This window comes from Mustela lutreola, chromosome 6 (assembly GCF_030435805.1).
Source record: "Mustela lutreola isolate mMusLut2 chromosome 6, mMusLut2.pri, whole genome shotgun sequence".
Taxonomy (NCBI): domain Eukaryota; kingdom Metazoa; phylum Chordata; class Mammalia; order Carnivora; family Mustelidae; genus Mustela; species Mustela lutreola.
The window spans coordinates 84833152-84860197 of NC_081295.1; the positions used below are offsets into that span (position 1 = coordinate 84833152).

The following is a 27046-nucleotide window of genomic DNA, read 5'->3' on the forward strand; positions in this document are numbered from 1 at the left end:
CCCCATGGAAGGTGAAGAAGTAAAAATATCTCACTTGATCCAACTCGCTCCTTGTTTTCTGATGGGCCTCAGCGGATGGTGTTTTGGTCTTTTATGAATGAGGCACTCTGAAAAGTAAGGCAACTGAATGACACCGTCTCTTGTCCCCTTCAGTGGCAGCAGCCAGGGCAGACCTGGGAGTTAGGTCACCCTTGCTCACTCGACCAGGGGATCCTAAGCAAAAGAAAGACGAGTTAAAATGTACCTACCAAAAGCATATAAATAAAGCTTTTGCTAGAGGCCTTTTCATTTTTCCTTCACATTAATAGGTCAGCTTTCAGAGACAGCTTATTTCTGCGCGTTTAACTTTATTAAGAGTAGTGCAGCTGATCAGTCGGGATTTGGGGGTTGCTTCTTGCAATAACACTTTTCTGAAATAGTATTAAAGGATGAGCCTAGGAAGATATTAAGCCATTCGCTAACGGACATTTGAAGTGTAGATGCTGGCATGAAATCCTGGTAACAGTGTCAAGCCAGTTCCAAATAATCCACAGCAGCTGCAGTTCTAATTGGATATTTAATTATCCCGTTAGCTGCCACTTAACACTTTGTACCAAATTTTCCTCTTCTTCCTGTAGGCACAATGATGTTGGTCCCACCCATCACCCTGCTTTTCTTTGATAGATGTGACTGCATTCTGATCTTAGTACTTGTCAGCCCGCCTGCTGACCTATGGTCTTTATGCATGGGCTTCTCCGCCCTTCCTTGGGGCCAGTCTTGGCAACGCTCCACCCAGTTTCACTTCTGCGACAGACTTCAGAAGGGTCTTAGTACCTCCTCCTAGACTGAGGAAGGTCCATCCATTTTTTTTTTTTAAATTTATTTATTTGTCAGAGAGAGCAAGCGAGTGAGAGCGAGCACAGGCAGACAGAGTGGCAGGCAGAGTCAGAGGGAGAAGCAGGCCCCCTGCAGAGAAAGGAGCCTGATATGGGACTCAATCCCAAGACGCTGGGATCATGACCCGAGCCGAAGGCAGCTGTTTAACTAACTGAGCCACCCAGGTGTCCCCATTTTTTTTTTTAATAAAAACTTTAAATAGGTTAAATTTCAGACATTTGTAAAGGTAGAAAAATATCATACCACTAATCTCCATATCTCACCTGGCTTCACCAGCCAGTCTTGTTCCATCCCTCCCTCTGTCCATTTCCACCCTTTCCTCTTTGTGAATTATTTGGAAGCAATACCAGATATCGTATTGTTTCATCCACAGATATTTCCGTATGTACTTCTAGAAGACAGTGATTAAAGAAACGCACAGCCATAATGCCCTATTACAGCTAAAAAGTTATAATAGCTTCTTGGTATAATCTAATATACAGTCAGCATTCATATTTTTCTGATTCTCATAAATATGTTTAATAATTTGTTTGAATTGGGTCCACACGTTCTAATTGGTTGGTGTGTCTCTTAAATCTCTCTCTTAGTCCATCAGTTCCCATCCCTCTCTTCTCCCCTTAGGAGTCTGTAGCTTTCGCCCTTGTTTTTCCAGTTTTCAGCCTGGGGCTTTGCCATGCCAACCATAACACCCTGGTTCTTAAGCACTTTACTGTTTTGCAAAGCACTTTGACATACTGTATTTCATTCAGTAGGCCCCAATATCTCTTTAAGGTAGGTGTATCAACTCACTTTACAAGTGAGAAATCCAAGGCTCAGAAATTTAATGAGCTTTCCAGATTCATACCCAGGTCTTAATACGTGTCCTCTTTATATGATTTTTGTGGTATTTTGACTTAATTCCCATTCTTCTAATGGCTCCTTCTGCTCCATTCTGTGCCCCAAAGAGGGCAGTTCATTTCTTACTGCCCTTTGCCTTTAAAAAAAAAAAAAATGTGGTAGAAGTACATGCTCATTAAAAAAATCAGAACGGGGCCCTGGGTGGCTCAGTCAGTGAAGTGTCTGTCTTTGGCTCTGGTCATGGTCTGAGGGTCCTGGGATTGAGTCCGGCATTGGGCTCCCTGCTCAGCGAGGATCCTGCTTCTCCCTCTGCCTGAGGCTCCCCCTGCTTGTGTTCTTTCTCTCTCTCAGACAAATAAAATCTTAAAAAAAAAAAAAAAAAAAAAAAGCATGTTTCTCTGAAAGAGAGTCCTAGAAGTAAAACTGGTAGTCCTTCCTAAAAGCATGCCAAACAGTGCTACTAAATCACATTCCAAAGACATTTGTACTCCAACCACTAATGTGTGGGTGCACTGTTCTTCACATCCTTAGCAAAACTAGATACCTAAATTAATTCTGTTTCACCAGTCTGGCAAATTATCCGTGTTTTAGTTTTTGTTCCACTTGCTCTCCTCCAGTGAGGGGTGCACAGTAGCATTTGTTTCTTTGCAATCTGTTCAAATTCTTTACCATTTTTCTCTATTGGATTGCTGGTCTTGTTGTTTTGTAAGAACCTTTTGTAAATTAGATATAGCCATCCTTTATTTGGTATGTGTGAAAAATACTAGGTCCCACCACATGATACTGCTAAAATTTAGCCGTTTTTACCCCTACTCCCCCAAAATGGGAATTTTATATGGCTCAACCTAATATTATTTTTCTCCAGGACCATGACTTGTCTTTTAACTTTGTTTATTGTGTCTCCTTATGTAGAATTTCCTAATTTTATGTAATCAAATCTGCCCATTCAGCAGGTGTTAATGAGCTCCTGTTTGTTTGTTTGTTTGTTTTTTTTTAAGATTTTATTTATTTATTTGACAGAGAGAGATCACAAGTAGGCAGAGAGGCAGGCAGAGAGAGAGAAAGGGAAGCAGGCCCCCTGCTGAGCAGAGAGCCCGATTCCGGGACTTGATCCCAGGACCCTGAGATCATGACCCGAGCTGAAGGCAGTGGTTTAACACACTGAGCCACCCAGGCGCCCCTAATGAGCTCCTGTTATGGGCCCCGGGAGAGAGACCAAGCCAACAAGCGAGGCCCAGCCCTTTAGTGGAGGGGCTGGCAAATGACTAGTAAACCAGCGCTCAAAAACTGTCGGTTTTGAGATTCAGTATCTTGCTTAGAAAGTCTTTCCTTGGGACGCCTGGGTGGCTCAGTGGGTTAAAGCCTCTGCCTTCGGCTCAGGTCATGATCCCAGGGTCCTGGGATCAAGCCCAGAGTTGGGCTCTGCTCAGCAGGGAGCCTGCTTCTCTTCCTCTCTCTCTGCCTGCCTCTCTTCCTAATTGTGGTCTCTGTCTGTCAAATAAATAAAATCTTAAAAAAAAAAAAAAAAAGAAAGTCTTTCCTTCCCCACCCCAGTATTATGAAAATGTGCTCCCGTGTTTTCTTCTCTTGTGGGCTTGTTTTTACATTTAGCTTTTAAAATTTCATTATTAATTTGCTTTCCCGTGTGGTGAGGGTTGAGATTAAAGTTCCTGTGCAACCCAGTGGTTCATTATTTCAGCACAGTTTATAAATAACCATCCTTTCTTCGCTGCTATGACAGGCCTCTTCATAATATAATACTAATTCCTTTATTTACACAGCTCTACTTCTTTATTCTGTTCCATTTATCTCCATTTCTATGCAAGAGGCACACAGCTTGGGGTTTTGAGATTTATAGTGTGTTTTTGTCATTATTCCAGGGCCCTTTCATCATCCTTTTTAAAAACTTGTCATGGCTCTTCTTCCATGTGAACTTTATGTATCCACCTTTTTCTTTTTTTAAATTTATATTTAAATTTATTAAATTTATAATTACATTTATAATTAAATTTATATTTAATATTAGTTTCAGGTGCACAATATAATGATTCAACACTTCCACACGTCACCTTGTGCTCGTCACAGGTGCCCTGCTCAATCTCCATCACCTGTTTCATCCATCCCCCGCAACCCCGTCCCCTCTGATCACCATCAGTTTGTTCTCTACAGTTAAGAGTCTGTTTCTTGGTCTGCCGCCTTTCTCTCTTTGCTTGTTTGTTTCATTTGTTCTTAAATTCCACATGAACAAAATCATATGGTATCAGTCTTTCTCTGACTGACTGATTTCGCTTAGCGTAATACCCTCTAGCTCCATCCTTGTCATTGTAAATGGCAAGGTTTCATTCCTTCTTATGGCTGAGTAATATTCCATCGTGTATATACATACACATCATCTTCTTTATCCATTCATCTATTGGTGGACACTTGGGTTGCTTTCATATCTTGGCTATTGTAAGTAATGCTGCTATAAATATAGGGGTGCATGTATGCTTTTTAATTTCTGTTTTTGTATTCTTTGGGTAAATATCCAGTAGTGTTATTCCTGGATCACTGGGGAGTTCTATTTTTAATTTTTCAAGGAATCTCCATAGTGTTTTCCATAGTGGCTGCACCAGTTTGCATTTCCACCAGCAGTGCAAGAGGGTTCCTTTCTCTCCACATCCTCACCAACACCTGTTGTTTCTTGTGTTGTTGGTTTTAGCCATTCTGACAGGTGTGAGGTGATATCTCATTGTGGTTTTGATTTGCATTTTCCTGGTGGTGCGTGATGTTGCCTTTTTCATGTGTCTGTTGGCCACCTGTATGTCTTCTTTGGAGAAATGTCTGTTTATGTCTTCTGCCCACCACATGAACTTTAGAATCAACTTGCCAAATTCAAGAAGTAGGAACCTTTTAGAATTTTTATTGGAGTTACAATAAACTTACAAGTTAAGTTTTGTGGGCTTTTAAAAATTGTAGCATCTTTATTGAGATGTAATTCATATACCGTATTATTCACCCACTGAAATGTATAGTTGAGTAGTTTTTAGTATATAGAGTTGTGTAAGCATCACCACAATCAATTTAGAACATTTTCATCAACCTTCCAAAGAAGCCCTGAATCCTTTAGTCATCACCCCCAAGCTTCCCATTCCCTCTACCCCTAAGCAATTGCTAATCTACTTTGTCTCTATGGGTTTGCCTTTTCTTGACATTTCATATAAATGGAGTCTTACAGTATGTGGTCTTTTGTGCCTGGCTTCTTTCACTTACCAACCACATTTTTGAGATTCATTCATGTTGTAGTCTCTGTCAGTACTTCCTTCCTTTTGATGGTCATATTCTATTACATGGATATACCACATTTTATGTATGTATTCATTAGTTGAGGTTTATAAATTAAGTTTTAAAGAAGTAAGGCATTCAGACTTCTCTTCAGCCTCAAGATCTTTCTTGAACAGAGATGCAACATTGTTTGTTGCCTTCAAGAAGAATTCTTGGGTCACCTAGCTAGCTCAGTTAGTAGAGTGTATGATTCTTGATCTCAGGGTCATGAGTTCAAACCCCATGTTGGGCATAGAGCTTATGTTAAAAAAATGAGACTAATTCTCCTGTCTGGGTAATAATGCTGCTTTTCTTCCCTTCTCTAACGGTGTCATGTCCTAATAAGGAGCTGCTGTAAAGGCTCTTACTGTGACACTCTCTAAGCAGGGGACCTCAGATATCTTTTGCCTGTGGGATAAGCCAGACTGTTGCCCTGTCATCCTGGGCAGGTCCCACCAGGTAGCCTTCCCCCACTGCCCCATCTCCCTGAACTGTAGCATGGAGGATCTGCTCTATCAGAGCTTCTCCTGTATCTCTCCCTGATCTGCTTGGTCCCACCACTGTCACTTCTGTAAATTAGCACCTGGCCTTATTTTGTGGTGTGTCATGTTTGTTGTGAAAGTAACTCCCTCTGAGTTGACAGAGAAGTTGTCTCTTGCTAGCCTGGCCCCCAGGCAGCTTCTTTATCTGCTGAAACCACCTGCCCATGGGGAGGTGGGTCCCCTACGGATAAGGCAGCAGCGTGGTCACACTGGGCCCAGGGTGATGGTGCTAAAGGAGACACTGGGCCTCTGACCCCCAGGCCTGCAGAGGACCTCCAGATGACTCTCATCTATGAGCACTTTCGGGCTCAGATGATATTACTGATCTGGCTATGAACATAGTGGTCCAGTATAACCGATAGTGTGGCCATCATAAAAATAAATGGCTAAATGGCAACTCTTCAAGGGATACATATGAAGCAATCCTGCAGAAGAGCAGAGTTCGTGATCTTGTTTTCAAAAACAGAGTGGTGTCTGCTGGTTTCTGTCAGTAAAAAATGAAACAGTATTAAATCACTTTCCCTTGTCTCTTCTGTAGGAAGCGGTATAGTGGGATTTCCATTTCAAGTTTTACTTGAATCATGTGTTTTTAGAAGCATCATAGCCATGGAGCCCCCAGAAGGGAAGTCTTTCCCAGACCTCTGACTTTTGAGTCCAGTTTCCTGCGTGACATTTCCACTTGGATATGTTGTAAAAGATCAGTTAGGGCTAGCGTGGCTACGTGTGACCAGGAACCCCAAATAATAGTATCTTTAGAAGATAGAAAAGCGTATTTCTCTCATATGGAAAGTTGAGAGGTCAGTAGTCCAGGGCTTGTGTGCTGCCCTAAGATATCAGGGACCCAGGCTCTTTTGTCTTATTGTGCTACCATTTTCATTCAGCCTCTGGTTTCTTTCTTGCAATCCAGTATAGCTGCATGTGCTCCAGCCATCACGTCTGTATTCCATCTAGTATGGAGGAAGAAAGGAAGAAAGGCATACTCATTCCATTTAAGGACACTTCCCAAGGTTGTATATGTGCTTGGGTTTGGATCTCTTCTGTCTGCACTGAGTCATATGGCCATAGCTAGCAGCAAATGAGGCTGGAAACCGGGGTGGCCAGTACCCTTCACCAAGAAGTAGAGGGGAATAATTATTTGTGGACAGCCTGCAATTTCTGCTACCCTGAGGCTCCTCAGCCTCCATGTTTCACCAACTCCTTTTCTCCCCACACCCGGCCATGCTTTTCTCTTAATAGGCAACATTTCCTGAATCCTGAGTCAGAAATGGTGTAAGAACTGGGCATGAGTTTCAACCTTCTATATCCAACGAGTCACAAAGCTATGATGATTTTAAGTTCTCAGTGTTTCCTGAGTCTGCTTCTCTCTCCATTCTCCTGTGACTGCCCTGGATGCTGAAATGACCAAGCGTGTTTTCCCTCCTCCGGTTTTCTCTCTTATACACCGTTCAAACACAAACTTGTCCATGCACCTCCTCTGCGTAAGCCCTTTGGTAACACCCTGTCACATACAGATTCAAGCAGCCAGGTTAACTAGCTCACGCAAGGCCCTGTGGGATCTGCTCCTTTCCCACCCCTTCAACTCAGCCGTCCCAAATTGACACGTATAGTCTAAAGCCTGTCCTGCACCCTTTCCTTCTTCTCCCCTGGGCAAATCCTCATGCATCCTTTACAAAAGGAAGCCTGCCCTCACCCTCGCCTTGCCTGCATCACCCCTGTAGTGCTCCTTCCATAACACTGTACGTTTCTTTTGTAGCCCTTCACCACCACGCTGGTTATGGTTTGTGTTGTCTTCCTGCTCTCTGCCACCAGACTGTAGGATTCTCTGATACCAAAGACTACTTTAAATATCTTATATTCCCAGTGCTTTTAGTCTGATGTCCAAAACAGGCCTTCCATACATGTCTAGATGAATGACAGAATGAAAATGTCACTGTAACTTTGTAAGACTTTCGGGGATTAGTATGGCTTTGCTGGGGCTGGCCACCAGAGGGCAGTGAATTACAATATTTCGATGCTTTGCTGAGTTAGCCAGAAGTTTTTTCTCTTCTAAGAGATGGATAGCAAGTATTCATTGAGCATCTATACTGGGCACTGGGGATATGACCATAAGTAAATCAAGTAGACAAAAATCAGTGGCTTTTACTTCTAGATGTTTATTCAATGAAAGCTTACAGTTTCCAAAAGACTGTACAGTTTCCTAAAGACCACAACTTTTTTCGTATAGACAAAAATTGGAACCAACCCAAATAATCTGGAACAGGAAAATTTCAATGGATTCGTACTCAGCAATAAAAAGAATGAACTATCAATAAACACAGTGTGGAAGAAACTATCCCCAAATCACTGTTGAGCAAAAGTCAGATACCAAAAAAGTATACATTGTGTGATTCCATTTTTTTAAAAGTTTTTATTTTATTTACTTATTTTTCAGAGAGAGAGAGAGAGAGAGAGAGAGAGAGAACAAGCACAAAGTGGGGGAGCATCAGGCAGAAGGAGAAGCAGACTCCCCACTGAGCAAGGAGCCCGATGTGGGACTTGATCCCAATACCCTGGGATCATGATCATAAGTCAAAGACAGACGTCTGACCAACTGAGCCACCCAGGCATCCCTGTGTGATTCCATTTTTTAAAAATGGAGTTCAGGGCGCCTGGGTGGCTCAGTGGGTTAAGCCGCTGCCTTCAGCTCAGGTCATGATCTCAGGGTCCTGGGATCGAGTCCCGCATCAGGCTCTCTGCTCGGCAGTGAGCCTGCTTCCTCCTCTCTCTCTCTCTCTCTCTCTCTCTGCCTGCCTGCCTCTCTGCCTACTTGTGATCTCTCTGTGTCAAATAAATAAATAAAATCTTAAAAAACAAAAAAAAGAAAAAAAAATGGAGTTCAGAAATAATCCATGGCAATAGAAATCAAAGCAGTGGTTGGCTGGAGACTGGGAAGGGGCATGAGGAAATTTCTGGGATGCTGGAAATGTTCTCTATTTGGACTGAGGTGTCTCTTACACAGATGTATATATGGGTCAGAACAGACTGTGGGGGCACCTGAGTGGCTTAGTCGGTTAAATGTCTGACTCTTGATTTCCTCTCAGGTCGCGATCTCAGGGTCACATCGGGCTCTGTGCTGAGCATGGAGTCTCCTTGAGATTCTTTCTTTCCCTCTGCCCCTTTCCCCCACCCTGCTTGCACACATGATCCCTCTCTCTTCCAAAAAATAAAAGGGGACTGTGCACTTATGTGTAGTCTACTGTATGCAAATTATACATAAAAAGAAATCGCTTCATAGAACCTGACTTCTGATGAGCAGAAACAGATAATGAATAAAATCACAGGTAGTTTTTGGCAGATTGTGACGAGTGCTATGGAGAAAAATAAAGCAGGGGTGATGCCCTGTTGGCAAGAGTGGCGACAGGAGCAGATTTCAAACAGGGCAGTGAGCCAGGGTCACACTGAGGAGAGGACAGTGGCGCTAAGTCCTGAAAGAGGTGAGGGGTGAGACATGCAGTTACTTTTTGATAGTACTCAGATTTTCAGAGAAAAGGAGTTGTTGGTTAGAACTCCCCCTGACCTCCCATACTCAGGGATCATGGACTCTGCCACCATGTCTTGGTCCCTGACTCTTGCGGTTGTACTCCAGCTCGTGCTCTCTGTTCCCAGGAGGCTTCCTTCTCTTCCTCATCTCCTACTCTGTGTGTGATACCCACCCTGCCCATCCTGTTCCTCCCTGTCTCGTGAGGTATGGAGGCCAAGGATGAAACTGGACAGACCTCTGTAGTAATGATGGGTTTTCATTATGGGCTTAAAGGACATTCTTTGTTTGCTTTTTAAAATATAAACTTTATATTGAAGAATAATGTACTTTTTAAAAAGCACATATCTCAGGGCACCTGGATGGCTCAGTCGGTTAAGCATCTGCCTTCAGTGCAGGTCATGATCTTAGGATCCTGGGATCGAGTCCCACATTGGGCTCCTTGCCCAGTGGGGAGCCTGCCTCTCCCTCTCCTTGCCTGCCGCTCTCTCTGCTTGTGCCCTCTCTCTGTGTGTATGTGTCAAATAAATAAATAAAATCTTTAAAAAAATAAATAAAAAGCACGTATCTCCTACATGCACAGCTCAATATATTTCCTGTGAATAGCCAGCACCTGTATCAAGACATGGAACATTTCTAGCACTGCTGAAGTCCTCCCCCCTGCCCCCCACCGCCATGTTTCCTTCTGGTCCCTCCTCCCTCATAGGTGACTACTTCACTGACATCTAACACCCCGCTTAGTTTTGCCTGTTTCTAAACTTTCTATAAATTAAATCATATAGTAACGATATTCCATTTTCTATCATAATGCTGTTGGTCTGGAGGGAATTGGGGAGTGTGGTTGTTGTGGAAGTTGTTAGCACTCCCCTTATTTAGATGCTTTCCTCAAGATGCTTCCTGGCCTCATCCTCATAGATAAAGTAAGTAATCTTGTAAGTGCCAGTGGGAGGCTCTTCCCAGCGACACACATCTCTTGGGGACACCAGAGGGTTGAGCTGAACCACTTTCAGCTGACACTTGAGAGTGCTGTGTGCATGTGCTGGGATGTCCAGGGCTGGATGGCCTGTCTCGCAGGAGGGAAGTTCTCCAAGCTTATCATCTGAGGGACTTTCAGACCCCGCCTGATCTCCCCCTGGCAGTGAGCTGAGCGGCATGTGCGTGCCTGCCTGCTGGCTCTGTCTCTCTGGCATCTGATCCAGAATAAGGGAGAAACTGTAACCGAGGACAAGTTGTGAGAGCTAACATATTCAAGATGTTTAAGCCTCGATGAAAAGCCTCTGAGCAGCTGACAGTGGGGGCCCTGGACTCCTTAGAGCCTGTTCACATCCACGGTGTCTTGGTGCCATGCCACCTGTCTCTGTGGGTGGTCTCTGGGCAGGTCCTAGAAGAGGAAGTGTGTGCTGGACTTGGCCCTTCTTTTGACCCTTTAACCTGAATACTCCTGTGGTCTGTTTTTATACAATATGGGGTCCAACAGCGTGTGCCGAGGGGCTGAGTTAACCAGCAGTCATGAATGTTTGCTAAATAAAAGTAAGAGTAATACAGGAACCTGAGGAAAATGGAGAAAATGTGGCAATATGTTAGTTTTTAAGAATAATTTTAACCAGGGTATCATGACACATGTATACTGAGCCTGCTCCCCAGCCAGGGGTCGTATATCATTCTGAGTCAGTCCTTACCTTGTAGTCACCTAACTGACTGATAGGCACAGTGTCAGGAAGGGCTCTCTGGTCAGCCCTGAGACAGCATGCTTCCTCTTTCATAGTCTGTAACACGATCCTCATGAAACAGAACCACTTCCCTGCATGTGTCTGCTCTGTAGGAGCCTCAGAAGTCTTTCCCCTGACCTTCTCCTTGGAGGAGACCAACTCTCTTCACTCTTCTTCTCTTTCAGGTAGTTTGACCTTCCACGGATTAGCCGGGAGCCTTTACACCCTCTCTGTACTAGGGTTTTCGGCGGCGTCCTCCTCCCACTGCTGCCATCATATACTCAGCTGAAAATGCTAGATGAACAGTGCTCAATAGTACATTTTTAAAAATTTATCTATTAGGGAGAGAAATCACAAGCCATGGGGAGGAGCAGAGGCAGAAGGAGAAGCAGACTCCCCACTGAGCAGGGAACCCGATATGGGGCTCGATCCCAGGACCCCAAGACCCAGCCCGAGCCAAAGGCAGACAGATGCTTAACTGACTGAGCCACCTAGGCTCCCCAATAATACATTTATATAGCACTTAAAAATGATTACATGCAGGTGATCAGATGAATTCCTTGACACTTTCCTTAAAGCGGCGTTTTCCTGGATGAGATATTTAAGTTCTTATTTTATGAGGTTCTTTAGATGTATGGCCCTGATTTTATTTTTTTCCTTTTATCAGTTTACTTTTGTGTCCTGAAAACATTACATAAGGCATTCTTATGTGTCTAGTCTTAAAAAAATAAAGATAGGAATCAGGTAAACCAGAGGCTTCGGGACACAGGCTGCAGTCTGATGCCTCGAACCTTCTCCTGTCTGCCGGTCGGGCTGAATCATTCTGACCCAGCAGATCACAAAATCTAGAAATTGCCCTACAATCACAGATGGTTCCTAGGAAGTGCCTAGAGCAGCAAAGAGACAAGTTACTCTTGTCAGTTTAAGCACAACCAGTTCTTCCCAGAGCTGTCGGGGAGTACTTGAGGCATATACAAGGCTGATTTCAGGCCCAGGACATGGAGTTCTCAGGAAAATAAACACTCGACTGAAGCCACCACTCAAGTACATTATAACCGCTAATAAATGGGCATGTTCTCGTCAAGCCCGGAGTGGGCAATTTGATTCTTATAAAGGGCTTTTGGGCTTCCTCTTTTTGGATGCTTTGCCTTTTAAAATAGCCATAAAATATCCTTAAAATCTCATTGCCTCCAGTCTGGGTCTTGGCTGTTGCTTGCTCTGTAATGACAACCAAAGACGCTGCCCTCATTCGAGACTGCCTTGCTGGCATGGTTTCCCATTCCAGCTTCAATTATATGTTGAATTTTCTCAAGTGGAATGTTTAATGATCCTTCTGAACAGACTGTTTATGCTGAATGGAGCTCTTCAGAGAGCATTTGGGCCTCCCTTTCTCGGCTGCTTTTTGCCGGTGCACTCAGCTCACAGTTTCTGACTGAATGTGTGAATTTTATCCTCCCAGCAGGCAGAACACTAGAACTAAACTGTCCTCCCACTCCCTGAAAGGCTGCTGAACTCACTGTCTGTGAAAGCCAAGGGCTGATGGGCAAGCCAGGCATCAGGGCAGCACACGGGGAGACAGGAGCCCTCCAAATCAGCAACTTGTCTCTTGGTTCCTTTGCTCCCTGGACAGCTCAAGGTTTGGAATTGGTAGAGTTACTGAGAGCGGCATCTTACCGACTTAAGACTTCACGTTGTTAGATTTTCCTCCTTTACGCCAATTGGTGGAGATGGAAAGCTTTGAAAATTTACTTATTTTTTAAGGTACGTGTTGGGATTAGATTAGGTTTGGCTGCAAATAACAGAGATCCAAAATAACAGGGGCTTAAAAAGAGATAGAAGATGATTTGTTTCTTGTTTAATGACAGTGACACTAGCTAACATTTAGACAACGCTACTTTTGTGCCAGGTTCGGTTGTCAGCACCTTTGTGTATTAACTTACCAGTAGATGTTACCACCTTAGCAGAGGAGGCATTGAGCACCAAAGTAAAAGTCCTTTGCCCGAAGCCCCATTACTTAGTGAGTGACAGCCAGGGTCTGAGTCTGGCCCCAGAGTCTATACTCAGCCCCACACTGTTTTGCCTGACAAAAAACCCACAGGCTGCCAGGACTGGTCCTTGTTCTCAGGGACCCAGGCTCTTTCTTCCTCGTTGCCCTTCCCAGTTTTTTGTTTTATTTTTATTTTTCCACTGCAGTGTTCCGGAATTCTAGAGTGCCCAAGTTGGAAAAGATTCCTCAAATTCTTTCAGAGTGCTGGATGTTCATTTGGGAAATGTGTGTGGGAGTAGCAGGAGGGGTTTTTGTCTGGAGCCTTTCTTGTGGATTTCACAGTTTTCTTATAACCTCTTCTCTCATAAAGAGGGGGCTGCTGCTTAGGACGGTGGGTTGGAGCAGCCACAGTCACTCAAGGAAACAGCACTGTCTTCACACACTGCTGACCCGGCCCTGGAGAGTGGGCTGGCGGAACTTGTGGGTCAGGCTTGTCTGTGGTAGTGGGAGTTGGAGGTGCCCAGGAGTCCATCCCTGGGGTGGGGATGGGGTGGATATGTAAAGTGGTGGAGGCATGTGTGGAACGAGGAACCTCGGGTACGCACAGCACCATGGGAGCATCTCAGAAATGTAATACGGAAGCAAAGAGAAAAAGGAAGATTCTGAACTGGGACTTAGAGCTCAGTGGTATTTATCTAAATTCATAGTATGTATATGGCACACAGTAAGTGTTGAAGTTAAGGGAGAAAGATATTTCTTGGAAGGTTTTTGTTTTTAATGTGATTTCTCTAGTGGACCTTTATATATTATCTGAAGTCTTAGTTCCTGCAAGCTTAGTGTTAGTTTACAAAATCTTTATTGGTGATAAAAGGCAGGTGTAGTCAATTGTAGTGAACCCCTTTTTCCTAAAATAATGTGCATTTTTTTTCCTGACTGTAAAAATTATGCTTATTGTAGAAATTTTGAAAAGTCTAGTAAAGCTTAAAGAAAATAAAAATCTTTTATCCCTACTACCTAGGGAATAAACACTGTAAGCCTTGTGATGTATGTTGTCTTTCCTCTATGCTTATATAAGCACACATAAATATTGTATGTACAGTAGTTGAGAGTATACCATAAATAATTTTGCATCTTGCTCTTTTCCCTTAAAACTGTGACTTTCCTGTGTCATTACAAATTCTAAATAAACTTCACCTAAAAGAAATTGTATTGTACCTACTATGTGCTAGGAGCCACTGTTAGCACTCGGCATGGATTAACTGTGGCCGCACTTTGAATCAGACTTTTAGGTTGTTTCTAGTATTATAGCTTTTCTCACAAAGCAGCCCACCCTCCCCAGAAGGGTTTTTCTAGCCCCTGATGTCCATTAAAAAGTGCTGTTTATACAGGATGAAAATCCGAGAATTGTTACACATTGTCTCAAGGGGGTTCAGTCGTAGGTCTTAGTAATAATTCTCGTAAATGAAAAGGGCTAGATTCTGAATACATTTTGTCAGATGCCTGTGTCTCTGCAGCACCAGGGACTGCAGTGAATGTCTTGTTTTCAAAACAAGGCTCTAGGTTTAAGGAGAAAAGCTGCTTTTGTCACAGAACTCAAGCCTGAGCATTTTCACATGTGGCCTTGGCCGGGCACACAGGACCTGTGGATTAAGGTGGCCCATCGTGGCAGGCAAAAGAGCCTTTCTTAGTACTTCCACTTCTGTGGCAGGAAGGGAACCTCCCATGGCCTTTTCCTTCTTCAGGGTTCTAGAAGACTCTTGATGTCCCCACTTAGATCTCTGACCAGAGAGACTACCTCTCACTACCGTTAGTATGGGGTTTCCATGAGAAGCTAATAGATGCTCTTCTTTACAAGAGGTCCCATGGCTAAGGAAGCCTGGAAGTGTTGGATAAATAGGTTTAAACCAATTTACTTAATGTAGAATTTGTTATAACTCCTCACGTCCTTCTGTATGCTATGATCTTTGGGAATCTACACGATGAAGATATGTGAAACACCATTTCTCAACCATATTTGTCCGTGGAACCCCCTTGTTTTGGAGTATCCTATCGTTTTGATATTTTATGGAATCCCGTTTAAGAACTACCAACTTGGTGAAATTAAATCCCAGAAGCCCCCACAGGTTTGGGCCATCTGCTGCCATGCACTCATCTTCACTTCTGAGTGGTGAGACAGTAGGTCTGCCTTGTCAGAATATGGAGATTCGGTCTTTGAAATGAACTAGGGGGGCCATATGGTTCCCAGCTTTCTCACTATATATACAAGTGTGAGTATGCCAGACAGCTTACTGAATTTCTGAAATCAAAGAATTTTTCCAGACCATCTCCAAGGGTCTGGATATAGCTCATTGAACATGAGGCCTGAAATGCCTTTTTCTAAAACTGAATGAACAAAATCAGAAGAGAAAAGTATGTTGGACCCAGTGGGACTGGTGTGAGAAGTGGCCTGTTCCATGCTGTAATGAGCTTCTCAAGAACTTTCCTGGAACATGCTTGCCCACCTGACCAGGGGAGGAGGGCAGGTCCTTGTTCCTGGGCATCAGGTTAGCCTAGTTCTCCCTTGGGCTTAAGGACGCTGTTGAAGATACTAGAGTCTGTCTTTCCCCATTGTTTAGAGAAGACCTCTGGACTTTTTTCACCTTTTGTTTTACAGAAGAAGATGTGGAGAACTTTGATGTGACCAACTTGTCTCAGGACATGCTTCGAAGCATTGAAGCTGACAGCTTTTGGTGCATGAGCAAGCTGCTAGATGGGATCCAGGTGAGCCGGATCTGCCCTTGTAGGTGACCTGGGTCCAGGGGCTCCCACAAGCCTTCAAGTACCTTCTTACCCTTCTGTAGCAGGCAGGGTCGCCCATCCAGGATGGCTCTTCCTGCTTTCGGTCTACCCATCTTCACCTCTTTTTTAGCTTTACAGCTTTCAAAAAGGCAGTGGCCTAGCATCCCCTGGAGTCTGAGGAAGTCTCTGTGTTCCCCTGGCTTTGTCCTCAGAGTGTGCCACTCCTTTCCACTCTACACCCTGAGCCAGGTGGTGTGCCCCATATTACGAGGCTCTGTCAGGTTCTCCCCACACCCTGCTGTTCTGACGATTCCTTTGTTCCTCAGAACACTGGTAGCAGCTTTGGAAAAACCGCCTGTGCTTTTCAAACGTGTTTCAATGAACTTGAGAATGGTAGCATGCTTTGGAGTCGCTATTCATCCTGGCCTCTCTATCATTTGCAGGATAACTATACCTTTGCACAACCAGGGATCCAGAAGAAGGTCAAGGCGCTAGAAGAGCTTGTCAGCCGGATTGATGGTAGGTTGGGGAAGGGGGAACTCTCTGGCAGTAGCACAGTATGATTCTGACACAAGCCAGTGGTGCCGGGGGCCTCTCCTCAGCCCCCTACCTTGCCACGAGCCTCCCCAACTCTGCTGTTGGCGGCACTGCATTCTTCTGCATCTTGGTGGGAAGGGGAGGGAAAAACTTGCTGGCACCTCAAGTTCTTTCTCCTTTATTTTTTGTCACTAGGTTTGTTAATTCTCTTTCAGCATCTTCCTTCACATTCACCTTTTTTCCTCCCCCTTTTCCCCCCTTAACCAACCCCCTCTTTTTTTCCCCCCAATTCACCCTTACTTCTCCATTTCCCTAGCCACAGCTCTGGTCCAGCATGCCTGGATTTCTATAGCTTCCTTCTAGAAGAACTTGCCTCCACATTCTTTCCTCTTCCAAACCTTCTGCCACACAGTTTCATTGTTCAAAAGCACTGTCCTGGTCTTGTCTCTCCCTTGCTTGGAAGCCTCCTGGGGCTCCCCATTGCTTTCATTTAGCAGCAAGCCTGTAGTCCAGCCTTGTCCTTGACATGGTGATATCACTTAGGACTCCCAGGCCTGCTGCATGGTCTTTAAGTCTGGCAGATATCTCGGCAGGCCTTTTCCACAGCTCCCCATGACCTGTTTGAGATGAGTGGGGAGCAGGGAGGGAGACATAGCTCTTTCTAAAGTAGGGTGTCTTTGAGGAGCAGGAGCCTCACAGTAATTCCTTGGCTCTGACATGGGATCACATACTCTAGAGCTAAAAGGCAACTTGGGAAGTCCTGATGAAATTGAGACCCAGCAAGAGACCTCAGAATTAAGTTTCATAAAGATAGCCTAGAACCTCACATCGAGATCATCTGCTAAGTGGGCTCTATAGCACCAGCCAAGTGGTAAAGCTTTTTTAGGATTCCACCAGATACTACACAACTAAGAAATGTCATTCCTGGCTTTTTTTTTTTTTTTTTAAAGATTTTATTTATTTATTTGACAGAGAGAAATCACAAGTAGTCGGAGAGGCAGGCAGAGAGAGAGAGAGAGGAAAGCAGGCTCCCTGCTGAGCAGAGAGCCCGATGCGGGACTCGATCCCAGGACCCTGAGATCATGACCTGAGCCGAAGGCAGTCGTCCAACCAACTGAGCCACCCCGTGTCATTCCTGGCTTTTTATCATGGATTTTGTGCTTCATCAGAGCAATGTCCCCCATCCCCAACCCCATCATAAACTGTATATCTTTCTGTCTTCCCCAGCTTCTCTTTTCCCGAAAACCTTCCCCGATTTGTTCCAGTTTCCTTTTATGACTTAGGATCTCAGTCTTCCTGTCTTGTTTGCTGATTTGCAGTTATTTCCAACACATTGTCTATAGGATGTTTTTTTCTCTTTGTTTCATTGCCCTGACCCAGCTGTTAGCCCCAGTGCAGGGCCCATATCCAGCTCTCCTGCATCCCTCCTCCCAGGTTGTAGAGGGCCGAGGTTGCAGTTTCTGCCACCGTCTGCCGTCTCCTTGTTTTTTTCTGCCCTCTCAAATATCTGATCAGTAAAGGCATAGTACTTGAGGATATGGGATTTATAAATGTTATGTCTTTATTGTTTCACTGAGTTATAGAAGTAATACGCATTAGAAAAATTAAAACAATTTGGAAAAACACAAAATAAAAAATAAACATCCTCCCCCTTCTTTAAATTCTATTCCCCAGAAATAACCACTGTTATTAGTTATTCTTTCAAAAAATTATATTATGTATTTACCACATGCCAGGTGCTGTTGTAAGCACTTTGGTTTTCTCATTTTGTCCTCCCCCAAGCCTTCAGAGGTATAAATGATTATCTGCATTTTATAGATTAGGAAACCAAGAAGGATAATAATTTTTTTTTTTTTAATGCTGTTGAGCACTGTTGAAAGGGCTGTCATGAGAACAGGGATCGGTTGGTTTGGGGTTGTTCTAGTGCGCCGCACAGACACGGAGGGTGGGAGTCAGGAGGAGCTAGTTTCTACTGAACACAGCGAAGCACCTGCTGGTGAATCACTTAATACATCAATGGGAGAGGTTGCCCTTGAGGGAGTCAGTGAACGTCTTTCTCTGGCAGTGTTTAAGTCCCTGCTGGCTGCCATCTGTAGGGTTGCTGAGGAGGAAGTCAAGGTGACCCCCACAGTTCTTTTCCATTCTGGCCTCTCCTCTCAGGAGTTATTAGGGTCAAGCAGCCAAGTGGACCTCACAGCTGCTGCTTTCTGGTGAGAGCAGGCCTGTGAGGGAAGAGAGGTACCCAGAACATGGGTGTTGAAATGGTCTCGCTGTGTGTGGGGCTGCGCTAACCAGGCAGCATGGCTGTGAGATGGTGGGAGCAAACATAAGGGATGGTTTGATGTCATTCTGGCCCCTCCGTGCCTGGTGTCCCCAGGAGGAGCAGGGAGAGAGACTGCCTTTGTGTTGTGACCCTTTCAGGGTCCAGTCCCCTCGGCTGAGCCCTTCGGGCCAATGACGCTTGCTGTTTCAGAGCAGGTACATAATCACTTCAGGAGGTACGAGGTCGAATACCTACAGTTTGCCTTCCGCTGGATGAACAACCTGCTCATGCGGGAGCTTCCCCTTCGCTGCACCATCCGCCTGTGGGACACCTACCAGGTATGAAGGGGCCCCAGCCTGCTCCCTGCCGGGCTGTGCCTGGAGCGCCCCACTCCCCACCCTGCTGGCGTGTCCTCCTCGGGAGTTCTCCCACCACCTCCTTCTGTGTCTGCCTCAGTCTCGTGGGCAGGGCCGCTGCAGGATCTGCTTGGGCCTCTGTGTGTGTCCAGACATGAAAGGAGTGCTGGGCTGCAGCAGGATCGAAACCAAGAGGCCCAGAGCCGGCCCCTTATCAGGGCTTGGAGACCTAACTCTTCTTTCCCTTCCCAGTCTGAACCAGAAGGGTTCTCCCACTTCCATCTCTACGTGTGTGCAGCCTTCTTAATCAAGTGGAGAAAAGAGATCTTGGATGAGGAGGACTTCCAGGTGAGTGGCCACGAGCCCAGCCTGTGCCAGGATGAGCATCAGAGCGGGAGTTACCCCGTCCATGGGGCTGCACAGATAGACGGGGCCACGGCAGGTACATGGCTGGGAAGAGAGAAGCAGACAGGCTGCTCAGAAGAGTCTGCCGTCCTGGTGGGCAGAATGGCCAAGTCAGTGGGCCCCAGAGTTCTTCAGTGGGGTCTTATAGGGCCAGAAACGCTGCGGAGCATGTAGACAGGATGTTTCATTTATTGACAAGCATTTGCTGAATGCCTGCTGTGTGCTAGGCACTACTGAATGCATAGGATGTACTGGGAAGTAAGTCAGAGATCTCTCTTCCCACAGAGCTTATATGCTAGCTGGGAAGAGACTTAACAATAAACAAGAACATAGTAAATTAAACAAATTGTTAAGTGATTTTTTTATTTTTGTTTTTTTGAAGTAGAGCAGGATAAAGAGATTATTAGGTGGTAGACAGTTTACAGTTTCAAAACAAGTAGGGTAGGCTCACTGAGAAGGTGACGTTTGAGCCAAGGCTCGGGGATGGTGAAAGAGTGAGTCATGGACATCTGGGGCGAGAGTGTCCAGGCAGAGGGAACAGCCAGCACAAAGGCCTGAAGGCAGCGGTGTGCCTGGCTACTTATCGAATCACAGTGGTGGCCAGTGTGGCCTGGAGCACAGGGGTCCAGATAAAGAAGAGGAAAAGGTGAAGCCAGAGAAGTCACAAGGGACCCAGATCACAGAGAACTTCAGAGCCGCTGTAAAGTTGGGCTTTTACTCTGAGTGGACGGAGAGCCCTAAAAAGGCCTTAAGCAGGGAGGGACAGGATCTGACTTAAATCTGACACAGGTGGGAGCAGGGAGATCCCAGGACCCTGGGATCATGACCTGAGCTGAAGGCAGAGGCTTTAACCCACTGAGCCACCCAGGCGCCCCTGGCTAGATGGTCCTTAAAGCCAGGACAGTAGATGAACCCTCTAAAGAGGTGGGTGTGGACAGAGGAGAGGAGAGGTCTGGCCTGAGCCTTGGCACACCTTCTCAAGGAGGCCAAGGGGGTGGCCAGGGAGAGTGGGGCAGCGTCCTGGAAGTCTGGGCTGGGGATGTGAAGAAGACTGAGGGCGTGTGTCAGGCAGTAGAAATCTTGTCCGCTGCTCCAGGAGGCCCAGGGAAGGGGGAATGGGAACTTGGGGATTGTGGAGACAGACTCTGAGGCTCTGCCGGGCAGGGACAGGTCTGGAGCTGCTCACGGTCGTTCTCACTGGGGGCAGCTGGGGGCTTTTCTTTCTCTGCTTTGCACATTTTTGAATGGAGGGGTTTCCTTTTTCTTTCTTTTTTAATGGACATATGTGTCTTTTAAAAGTAGGGGGGAAGAGCCAAGGAAGGTCGAATGTTCTCTGGAGTTCTAGCTAATAACGTAGGTGTTCTCGAGAGCAGCAGCAGCTCTCCGTGACCCTGAGCTGTGCGTCTCTGTAATTGGTGTGAAGTGGTTGAAGAACAGAAGTCTGTTCAGTGGGTGGATGGAAAGACAAGCCCCGACTTGCCCGTTAGGACTTTGGAAGGAAGAGGGGAGGGTAGGCTCCTGGGAGTGGACACCAGCTGAGGTAAGGGGGCCACAGGCCACTGTTGAAAAGCCTTGGCTTCTGCTGCCCAGCAACATAGGTGACGTCCTAGGATAAATGAGCACCAGGGGCTGGAATGGCTGTGAGCTGGGGTAAGCGATCAATTTTGATAATGTACTTGAGGTGGAGCAGGATATCGAGAGCATGAAGTCTAATTTAGTTATCAGGAGCCAGGCGCAGAGGGCCTTGTCATGGGTGATAGACGTGCTTCCCAGATTAGCTCAGAGAGGTGGAGGTGATTCCTGGAATGGCTTTTAGCACTTCCCAGTATTGGCAGAGCGCAGGACCATAATAGTCGATGCCTTGAAACTACGTTTACTGGGTCACATATACGATTATCTGCCAGATTTGAGGTCCTTTTGCAATAGCCCACAGAATGACCCTGAGGATTTCTGCCTGCTGCTGTGTCAAGACCTCAGTTGGTCTACTCGACTAGTGTCGCCTCTTCCCTTATAGAAGGGGCAGTTAAACTGGATAATCTGCAAGGTTCCTCCTAACCCCACCGTTCCACAATTTTATGGCTCAGAAAAGAAAACACATGCCTGGCTATGTTAAGATAGGCAGGTGGTGTCCTTTAGGAGACAGAAGCGTGGTGCAGTCAGGGGAGCAGGGCACAGGAGCTTCGTGGGAGATCGTGAGAGGCTGCCTGTGAGCTTTGCAGAGGAGGAGGGCAGGTACAGCCTGACTGCTAACCAGCCCCCTGGAATGAAGTCACCTGAGCTGTGCATCTCTGTAATTGGTGTGAAGTGGTTGAAGAACAGAAGTGGGAGCTCTGGGATCCCAGGAAGCCAGACTGGCCCAGCCTGGGTGAGAGAAGTTTTAGGGCTAAAAGCTGCGGTGACTTGGCGCACCTGGGTGGCTCAGTCAGTTGGGTGTCGGGCTCGTGGTTTTGGCCCAGGTTATGATCCCAGGGTCCTGGGATGGAGCCCCATCCCAGGGCTCTGTGCTCAGCAGGGAGTCTGCTTGAGATTCTCTCTTTCCCGCTGCCCCTACCCTTGCTCACTTGCTCTCTCTCAAATAAATAAATATTTTTTTAAAAGATATGATTTTTTTATATGACAGAGCACAAGCAAGGGGAGCAGGAGAGGGAGAAGCAGGCTTCCTGCTGAGCAAGGAGCCGAGATCTGGACTCGATCCCAGGATGTGGGGATCATGACCTGAGCTGAAGATGTTTAACCAACTGAGCCACTCAGGTGCTCCAGTAAATATTTAAAAACAAACAAACAAACAAAAAACCCTGCAGCAACCTAAAATAAAACCAGGTGAAGTCACCACAGATACGAAAGTTAGGGTTGCGGCAGTTGCAGCCAACTAGCCATTTGTCTCCCTTAAAGAGCAGGGAGGACAGGGCCCCTGTAAGGGGCGGCCAGTGGGGGAGTGTCAGGGAGAGGCAGAGACCCTCCTTCTAAAGGTGGGGACTCCGTAGAATAGTACAGTGGGTAAGCCAAAGTCTGTGGAGCCAGAATGCCTGGGGTCAAATCCCCGCTCTGCCACCTCTCTAGGTGTGCAAACTTAAGCAAATGACTTGATTCTCTATGCCTCAGTTTTCTTACCTGTGAAATGGGGATAAGAGTAGCTACGTCCTAGAGCTATTATGAGGCTTGAACACTTAATACATGTGACGTGGTTAGAATGGTGTACCTGGCCCTTAGCCTCAGAACAGGACACTTACTGTCACTACTGTTATTGCTCCCTGAAATGTACTCAGTGAAGTGAAGACCAAGCCTTAGGAACCCACATCTGAGTGGTGTGTAACATACCTGAGTAAACCATGCTAGGCTAATCCTGGGTGAAACCGCCAAGCTGGATGAAAAAAAAAGCCTGGAGAGGGGATGTCCGAGGGCACAGGGGCAAAGAACAGTGTCGCAGCTGTGGCAGAAGCCCCCAGAAGGAAGGGTACCTGCTTCTCCCTGGCTGAGCATATCTGGGCTCACACTGCCTGGGAGAGGGGACCAAGAACTGGCGACAGGAGGATCACTTGCGGATGGTTCCTTCCTGAGTCCTCTGAGCATGGGAACCTGAGACCTCTGTGTGTGTGCACAGGTACCGGAGGGCAGAACGGCCTGACTTCTGAGCCCAGGGCTCCCTTTTTTTCTTTCTTTCTTTCTTTTTTTTTTTTTTTTTTTTTTTAAAGATTTTATTTATTTATTTATTTGTCAGACAGGCAGAGAGAGCACAAGCAGGGGGAAGGGCTGTGGAGCAGGGAGCCCGATGCAGGACTCCATCCCAGGACCCTGGGATCATGACCTGAGCCAAAGGGAGATGTTTAACTACTGAGCCACCCAGGTGCTCAAGAGCTATGGGCTTCTTGGAATGAGACCTTCTAACAGCGCTGGGAGTATGGGGGTGGTGGTACTCAGCAGTTCTGGCCCTCAGCCTGGGCTGGTATAATGGAATAATGATGAAATGTTGGGGTGAAGTTTTATGGCATTGTTTTTATGGGTCAAAATGGTCAGATACTGGCAATGTCTTAAGGTTCAATCTAATAGTAACTAAATCATAGCACTTTTAGTGTTCCGAGTACTAATCTAAATGCTTATTTCTGTTAATTTAATCCTTGCAATAGTCCCAGAAGGTAGGTCATAACTACCCATCCCCATTTTACAAATGAGCAAACTGAGTCCCAGTGAGATTAAGTAACTAGCCCAAGTTCACCTAGGGGGTCAGTGGTAGACACCCAGAATCCATGCCACACACAGGCATTGAACTCTCTGGCCTTGGGGCCTGGCCAGGCACCTCCTGGGGCTCTTGAGCTGAATTCATACAGTAGCTACTCAAGGATCCCAGGCAAGGATCTGCCACACCCCCTTCCCCTCCCCAAGCTTCTCCCCCTCCCACACTCACCCTCTTCTTTCTCCTCTCAGGGTTTCTTCTACCCTGCACCACTCCTCACCTTTCATTTTCGATCCCTCTCAGGCTTTCTTCTCACAAAGTAAATGTTTAACAAAAAATTGGTTGTTTTAAGACTGAAAAACAAGTGCTCCAAGGTCCTCCTTTTGATCTACTATTCTGGCTCCTGGGTTTTTGTCCTTCTACTGCCAGAAGGATCTGGGGCCTCCTCATTCCTTTTCAAGCCCTCCCTCCCAGGGCTCAGAACCATCCACACTCCTCTCTGTGGGAAGGTGGGGCCCGAATGACCACCAGGCCTGAAGGCAACGGAGTTCTGGGCACAGGCCCAAGTTGCTGGAGCAGAGGGTGTGGGCTTCTGTCTGTGAAGTCCTGGAGCCCCGCCCAGGCCTAGAGAGAGCTGTCAGACTACAGAGTCACCAGCGCTGGAGGGGCTGAATGTCAGCCTCAGGAGGGGCTGGTGAGGGGGGACTCCCCTGAAACCAGGTTTTTATTTTTTATTTTATTATTATTTTTTAAAAGATTTTATTTATTTGTCTGATAGAGATTACAAGTAGGCAGAGATGCAGGCAGAGAGAGGGAGAAGAGGAAGCAGGCTCCTCGCGGAGCAGACAGCCCAATGTGGGGCTCGATTCCAGGACCCCGGCATCATGACCTGAGCTGAAGGCAGAGGCTTTAACCCACTGAGCCACCCAGTCGCCCTGAAACAAGGTTTTTAAAAAAGTGGTCTCTCTCTTTCACTTTGAAATAATTTTATGCTTAATGTTGCAGAAATATTCGAGTTCCCAAATAGCCCACCCATATCCACTTAGGGCTTATATGCCGTACTATAATTACCCAGCCAGGAACTTCAGGTTGATAAAATATTAGTAATCTGTAGACCAGTTTTCCCATTAATGTCCTTTTTCTGGACTAGGATTCAATTCAGGATCCTTGCCTGGGACAACTCCTCAGTCCTTGTCTTCCTTGACAAAGAAGATTTTCAAAACTTCTGAAGAGTACTGATTAGTTATTTTATAGAATGTCCTTTACTTTGGGATTGTTGGGTGTTTCCTTCTGATGAAATTGAGGGTCATGCGTTTTGGGGAAGAAACTGCAGAGGTGATGTGTCCTCAGGCTATGCTGTCAGGAGGTACCTGGTGCTGGCAGCCTGCTGCAGGGCTCAATCCCAGGACCCTGGAACCATGACCTGAGCCGAAGGCAGACACTTAATGACTGAGCCACCCAGGGCCCCCTTCTGTTGCCCTTGATCACTGGCCTGAGGTGGGTCTACCAGGCTTCTTCACTGTAAAGTTACTATTTTCCCTTTGATAATTAATAGGTTTCTTCTGGGGAAACACTTTGATACTATATAATTTCGCTGTTTCTCATCATTCTTTCATTCACTAATCTTAATATCCATTAATGGTTCTTGCCCGTAACAGTCATTACTGTGATGTTTGCCTAATGGAGACTTTCTATTTTTACCACTTCTTCTGTATTTATTAATTACCATTCTATGCTAACAGAGAGCTATCCTTGCTCTCCCTTTTATTCATGCAAGTATTTATTTATATCAGTATAGATTCATGGGTGTTTATTTTATTTCATGGGTTATCCTACACTGTCATTATTTTGCTATTCAGATTGTCCCAGCTTTGGCCCTTGGGTGTTTCTTCAGGTTGTCTTTTTAACCTCATCAGTTTTCTAACGATTTTATTTATTTTAGGGGCATCTGGGTGGCTCAGTCTGTTAAACGTCTGTATTCGGCTTGGGTCATGATCCCAGGGTCCTGGGATCAAGCCCCATGTCAGGCTCTCTGCTCAGCTGGGAGTCTGCTCCCCCTTCTGCTTCTCCCCCTCTTTGTGCTGTCTCTCTCTCTCTCTGTGTCAAATAAATAAATAGAATCTTTTCTTAAAGATTTTCTTTATTTTAGAGTGCATGCACGTGCATCAGCAGTGGAGGGGCAGAGGGAGAGAAAGAATCTCAAACAGACTTCACGCTGATTCGCGGCTTGATCTCAGAATCGCCAGACCACAGCTTGAGCTGAAATCAAGAGTGAGATGTTCAGCCAATTCAGTCACCTAGGTGCCCCATGATCCCATCATTCGTAAAGCATTTCCTTACTTTCTGGTGCCATGAGATGTTCCCAGCTTATTTTTGCTTTGCTCCACCTTGGAATCAACCATTCTCCAAGAGGCCCTCCCCCCTTAAGCCAGTATTTTGCCACTAAAAAATATTCAGAGGTACCGTGATCACTTTGGAAATAAGATCGTAGGAAAGCACGTATGTGAAGTTCAAGAACAGGCAAGACTTCATGGTTTATATCAGGTCGCCGGTTGTGGAGGTTGTGTACTGACCGTGGAGGAACGTGAGTCTTCTGGGGCCCAGGAAGCGTTGTCTAGCTTGATCTGGGTGGTGGCAACATATGTAAAAATCGTCCAGCTGTACACTCGAGATTTGTGTAGTTACGTAAGCAAGCTATGCCTCACTGAAAAAGTTAAAAAAAAAAAAAAAAGACAGCAGAGTGAGCAGAGAGCATGCATGATAGGAGAAGGGCACGTGATTCAGTTTGCGGTGATGCCTCCATTGAAAGGTTGGGAGGAAAGTAAATGATGGAGAAAACACACTAACACTAAAATCCTTCTACTAAATAGACAGTTGACTATGTAGAAATTACCTCAAACGAAATGGATGCACGCTTCCATTCTCACATAGGAATCTTGGTATGAAGTGAGGATCTTGATGTTCTTTGCCTCCTGGGTGCTTGAAGGGAAAAGGGTGACCATAGGATTTAGGACTGCTGGCTGCAAGGGCCGTGGCCTCCAAGAGGCCCTGTGACACTGGGGGGGAGGGGCGTGGGCAGTGACGGTGGCACACCCTTCATTGGTGGCCAGAGAGAATGAGGTCTGCTGTGGACGTGAGCACCTTAATCGTAGCTGGCAGGTCTGCCACACGCAGCCGTGCCCTGCTGAGGGGACTGGGTGCTTCTCTCCCCCAGCTGCAAGCCTCGAGAGAGCTCTGTCTGCCCACGGAGGCCTGTGGAGGTCTCTTGTTGCCACCACAGGCCTTTGAAGGAGGAAGTGAGCAACAGGGACCATCTGCGGGCGGTGGGAGGCCCACTCAGCCCTTCTCAGCGCTTGCTCCTGGCCTGCGCTTTGCTGGGGGCTGTCTCCCTGGCGGTGAGGCAGGGAGAGGACTTTGCAGCTACGGCCAGTCACGTAGAGGTCTGTCGTGGAAGAGCTTTCCTGGCAGGCGAACAGCCAGGGCAAAGACCCCGCAGACGTCGGAGGCTGAGGTATTAGAGGAGGGAAGAGGCAGAGAGAAGGCAGTGGGGCTGGAGTGGCACAGTGGGGGAGGACAGGGCTGCAAGAGAGGGCTGTGAGGAGACTGTGCTTGACCTGAAATCAGGGGGAAACTTGGACTCCCTTTCCACATCGTATCCATGGCCTCGGCCCGAAAGCCTGGCCCAGGAATGTTCACTTGCACTGCCAGCTCCTTCTGGAGATGGGACGAGGACGGACGCTTCGGTCCCACCCCAGATGGGCGGCA

The 27046-nt window shown here is 46.3% G+C and overlaps 1 protein-coding gene and 1 long non-coding RNA gene across 4 annotated transcripts in view; one reads left to right on the forward strand and one right to left on the reverse strand.

Moving 5' to 3' along the window:
• The window catches only part of TBC1D22B (TBC1 domain family member 22B), a 74705-nt gene that overhangs the window by 35889 nt on the left and 11770 nt on the right, over positions 1-27046 (forward strand). For 2 of the 3 annotated variants that reach the window (XR_009354686.1, XM_059177829.1), the window contains exons 9-12: positions 15425-15531; positions 15993-16068; positions 18560-18687; positions 18958-19053. Coding sequence is in view for 2 of the 3 variants with exons in the window: in XM_059177829.1 (XP_059033812.1) it covers positions 15425-15531; positions 15993-16068; positions 18560-18687; positions 18958-19053 (407 nt within the window). In the remaining variant the exon portion in view is untranslated. The remainder of the gene's footprint in view (positions 1-15424; positions 15532-15992; positions 16069-18559; positions 18688-18957; positions 19054-27046) is intronic. The other variant, XM_059177830.1, reaches the window with a different exon arrangement.
• The window catches only part of LOC131833912 (uncharacterized), a 28457-nt gene continuing 26844 nt past the window's right edge, over positions 25434-27046 (reverse strand). The window contains exons 2-3 of the long non-coding RNA XR_009354687.1: positions 25855-25985; positions 25434-25540 (exon numbers count right to left, since the gene is read on the reverse strand). This is a non-coding gene — a long non-coding RNA (uncharacterized LOC131833912). The remainder of the gene's footprint in view (positions 25541-25854; positions 25986-27046) is intronic.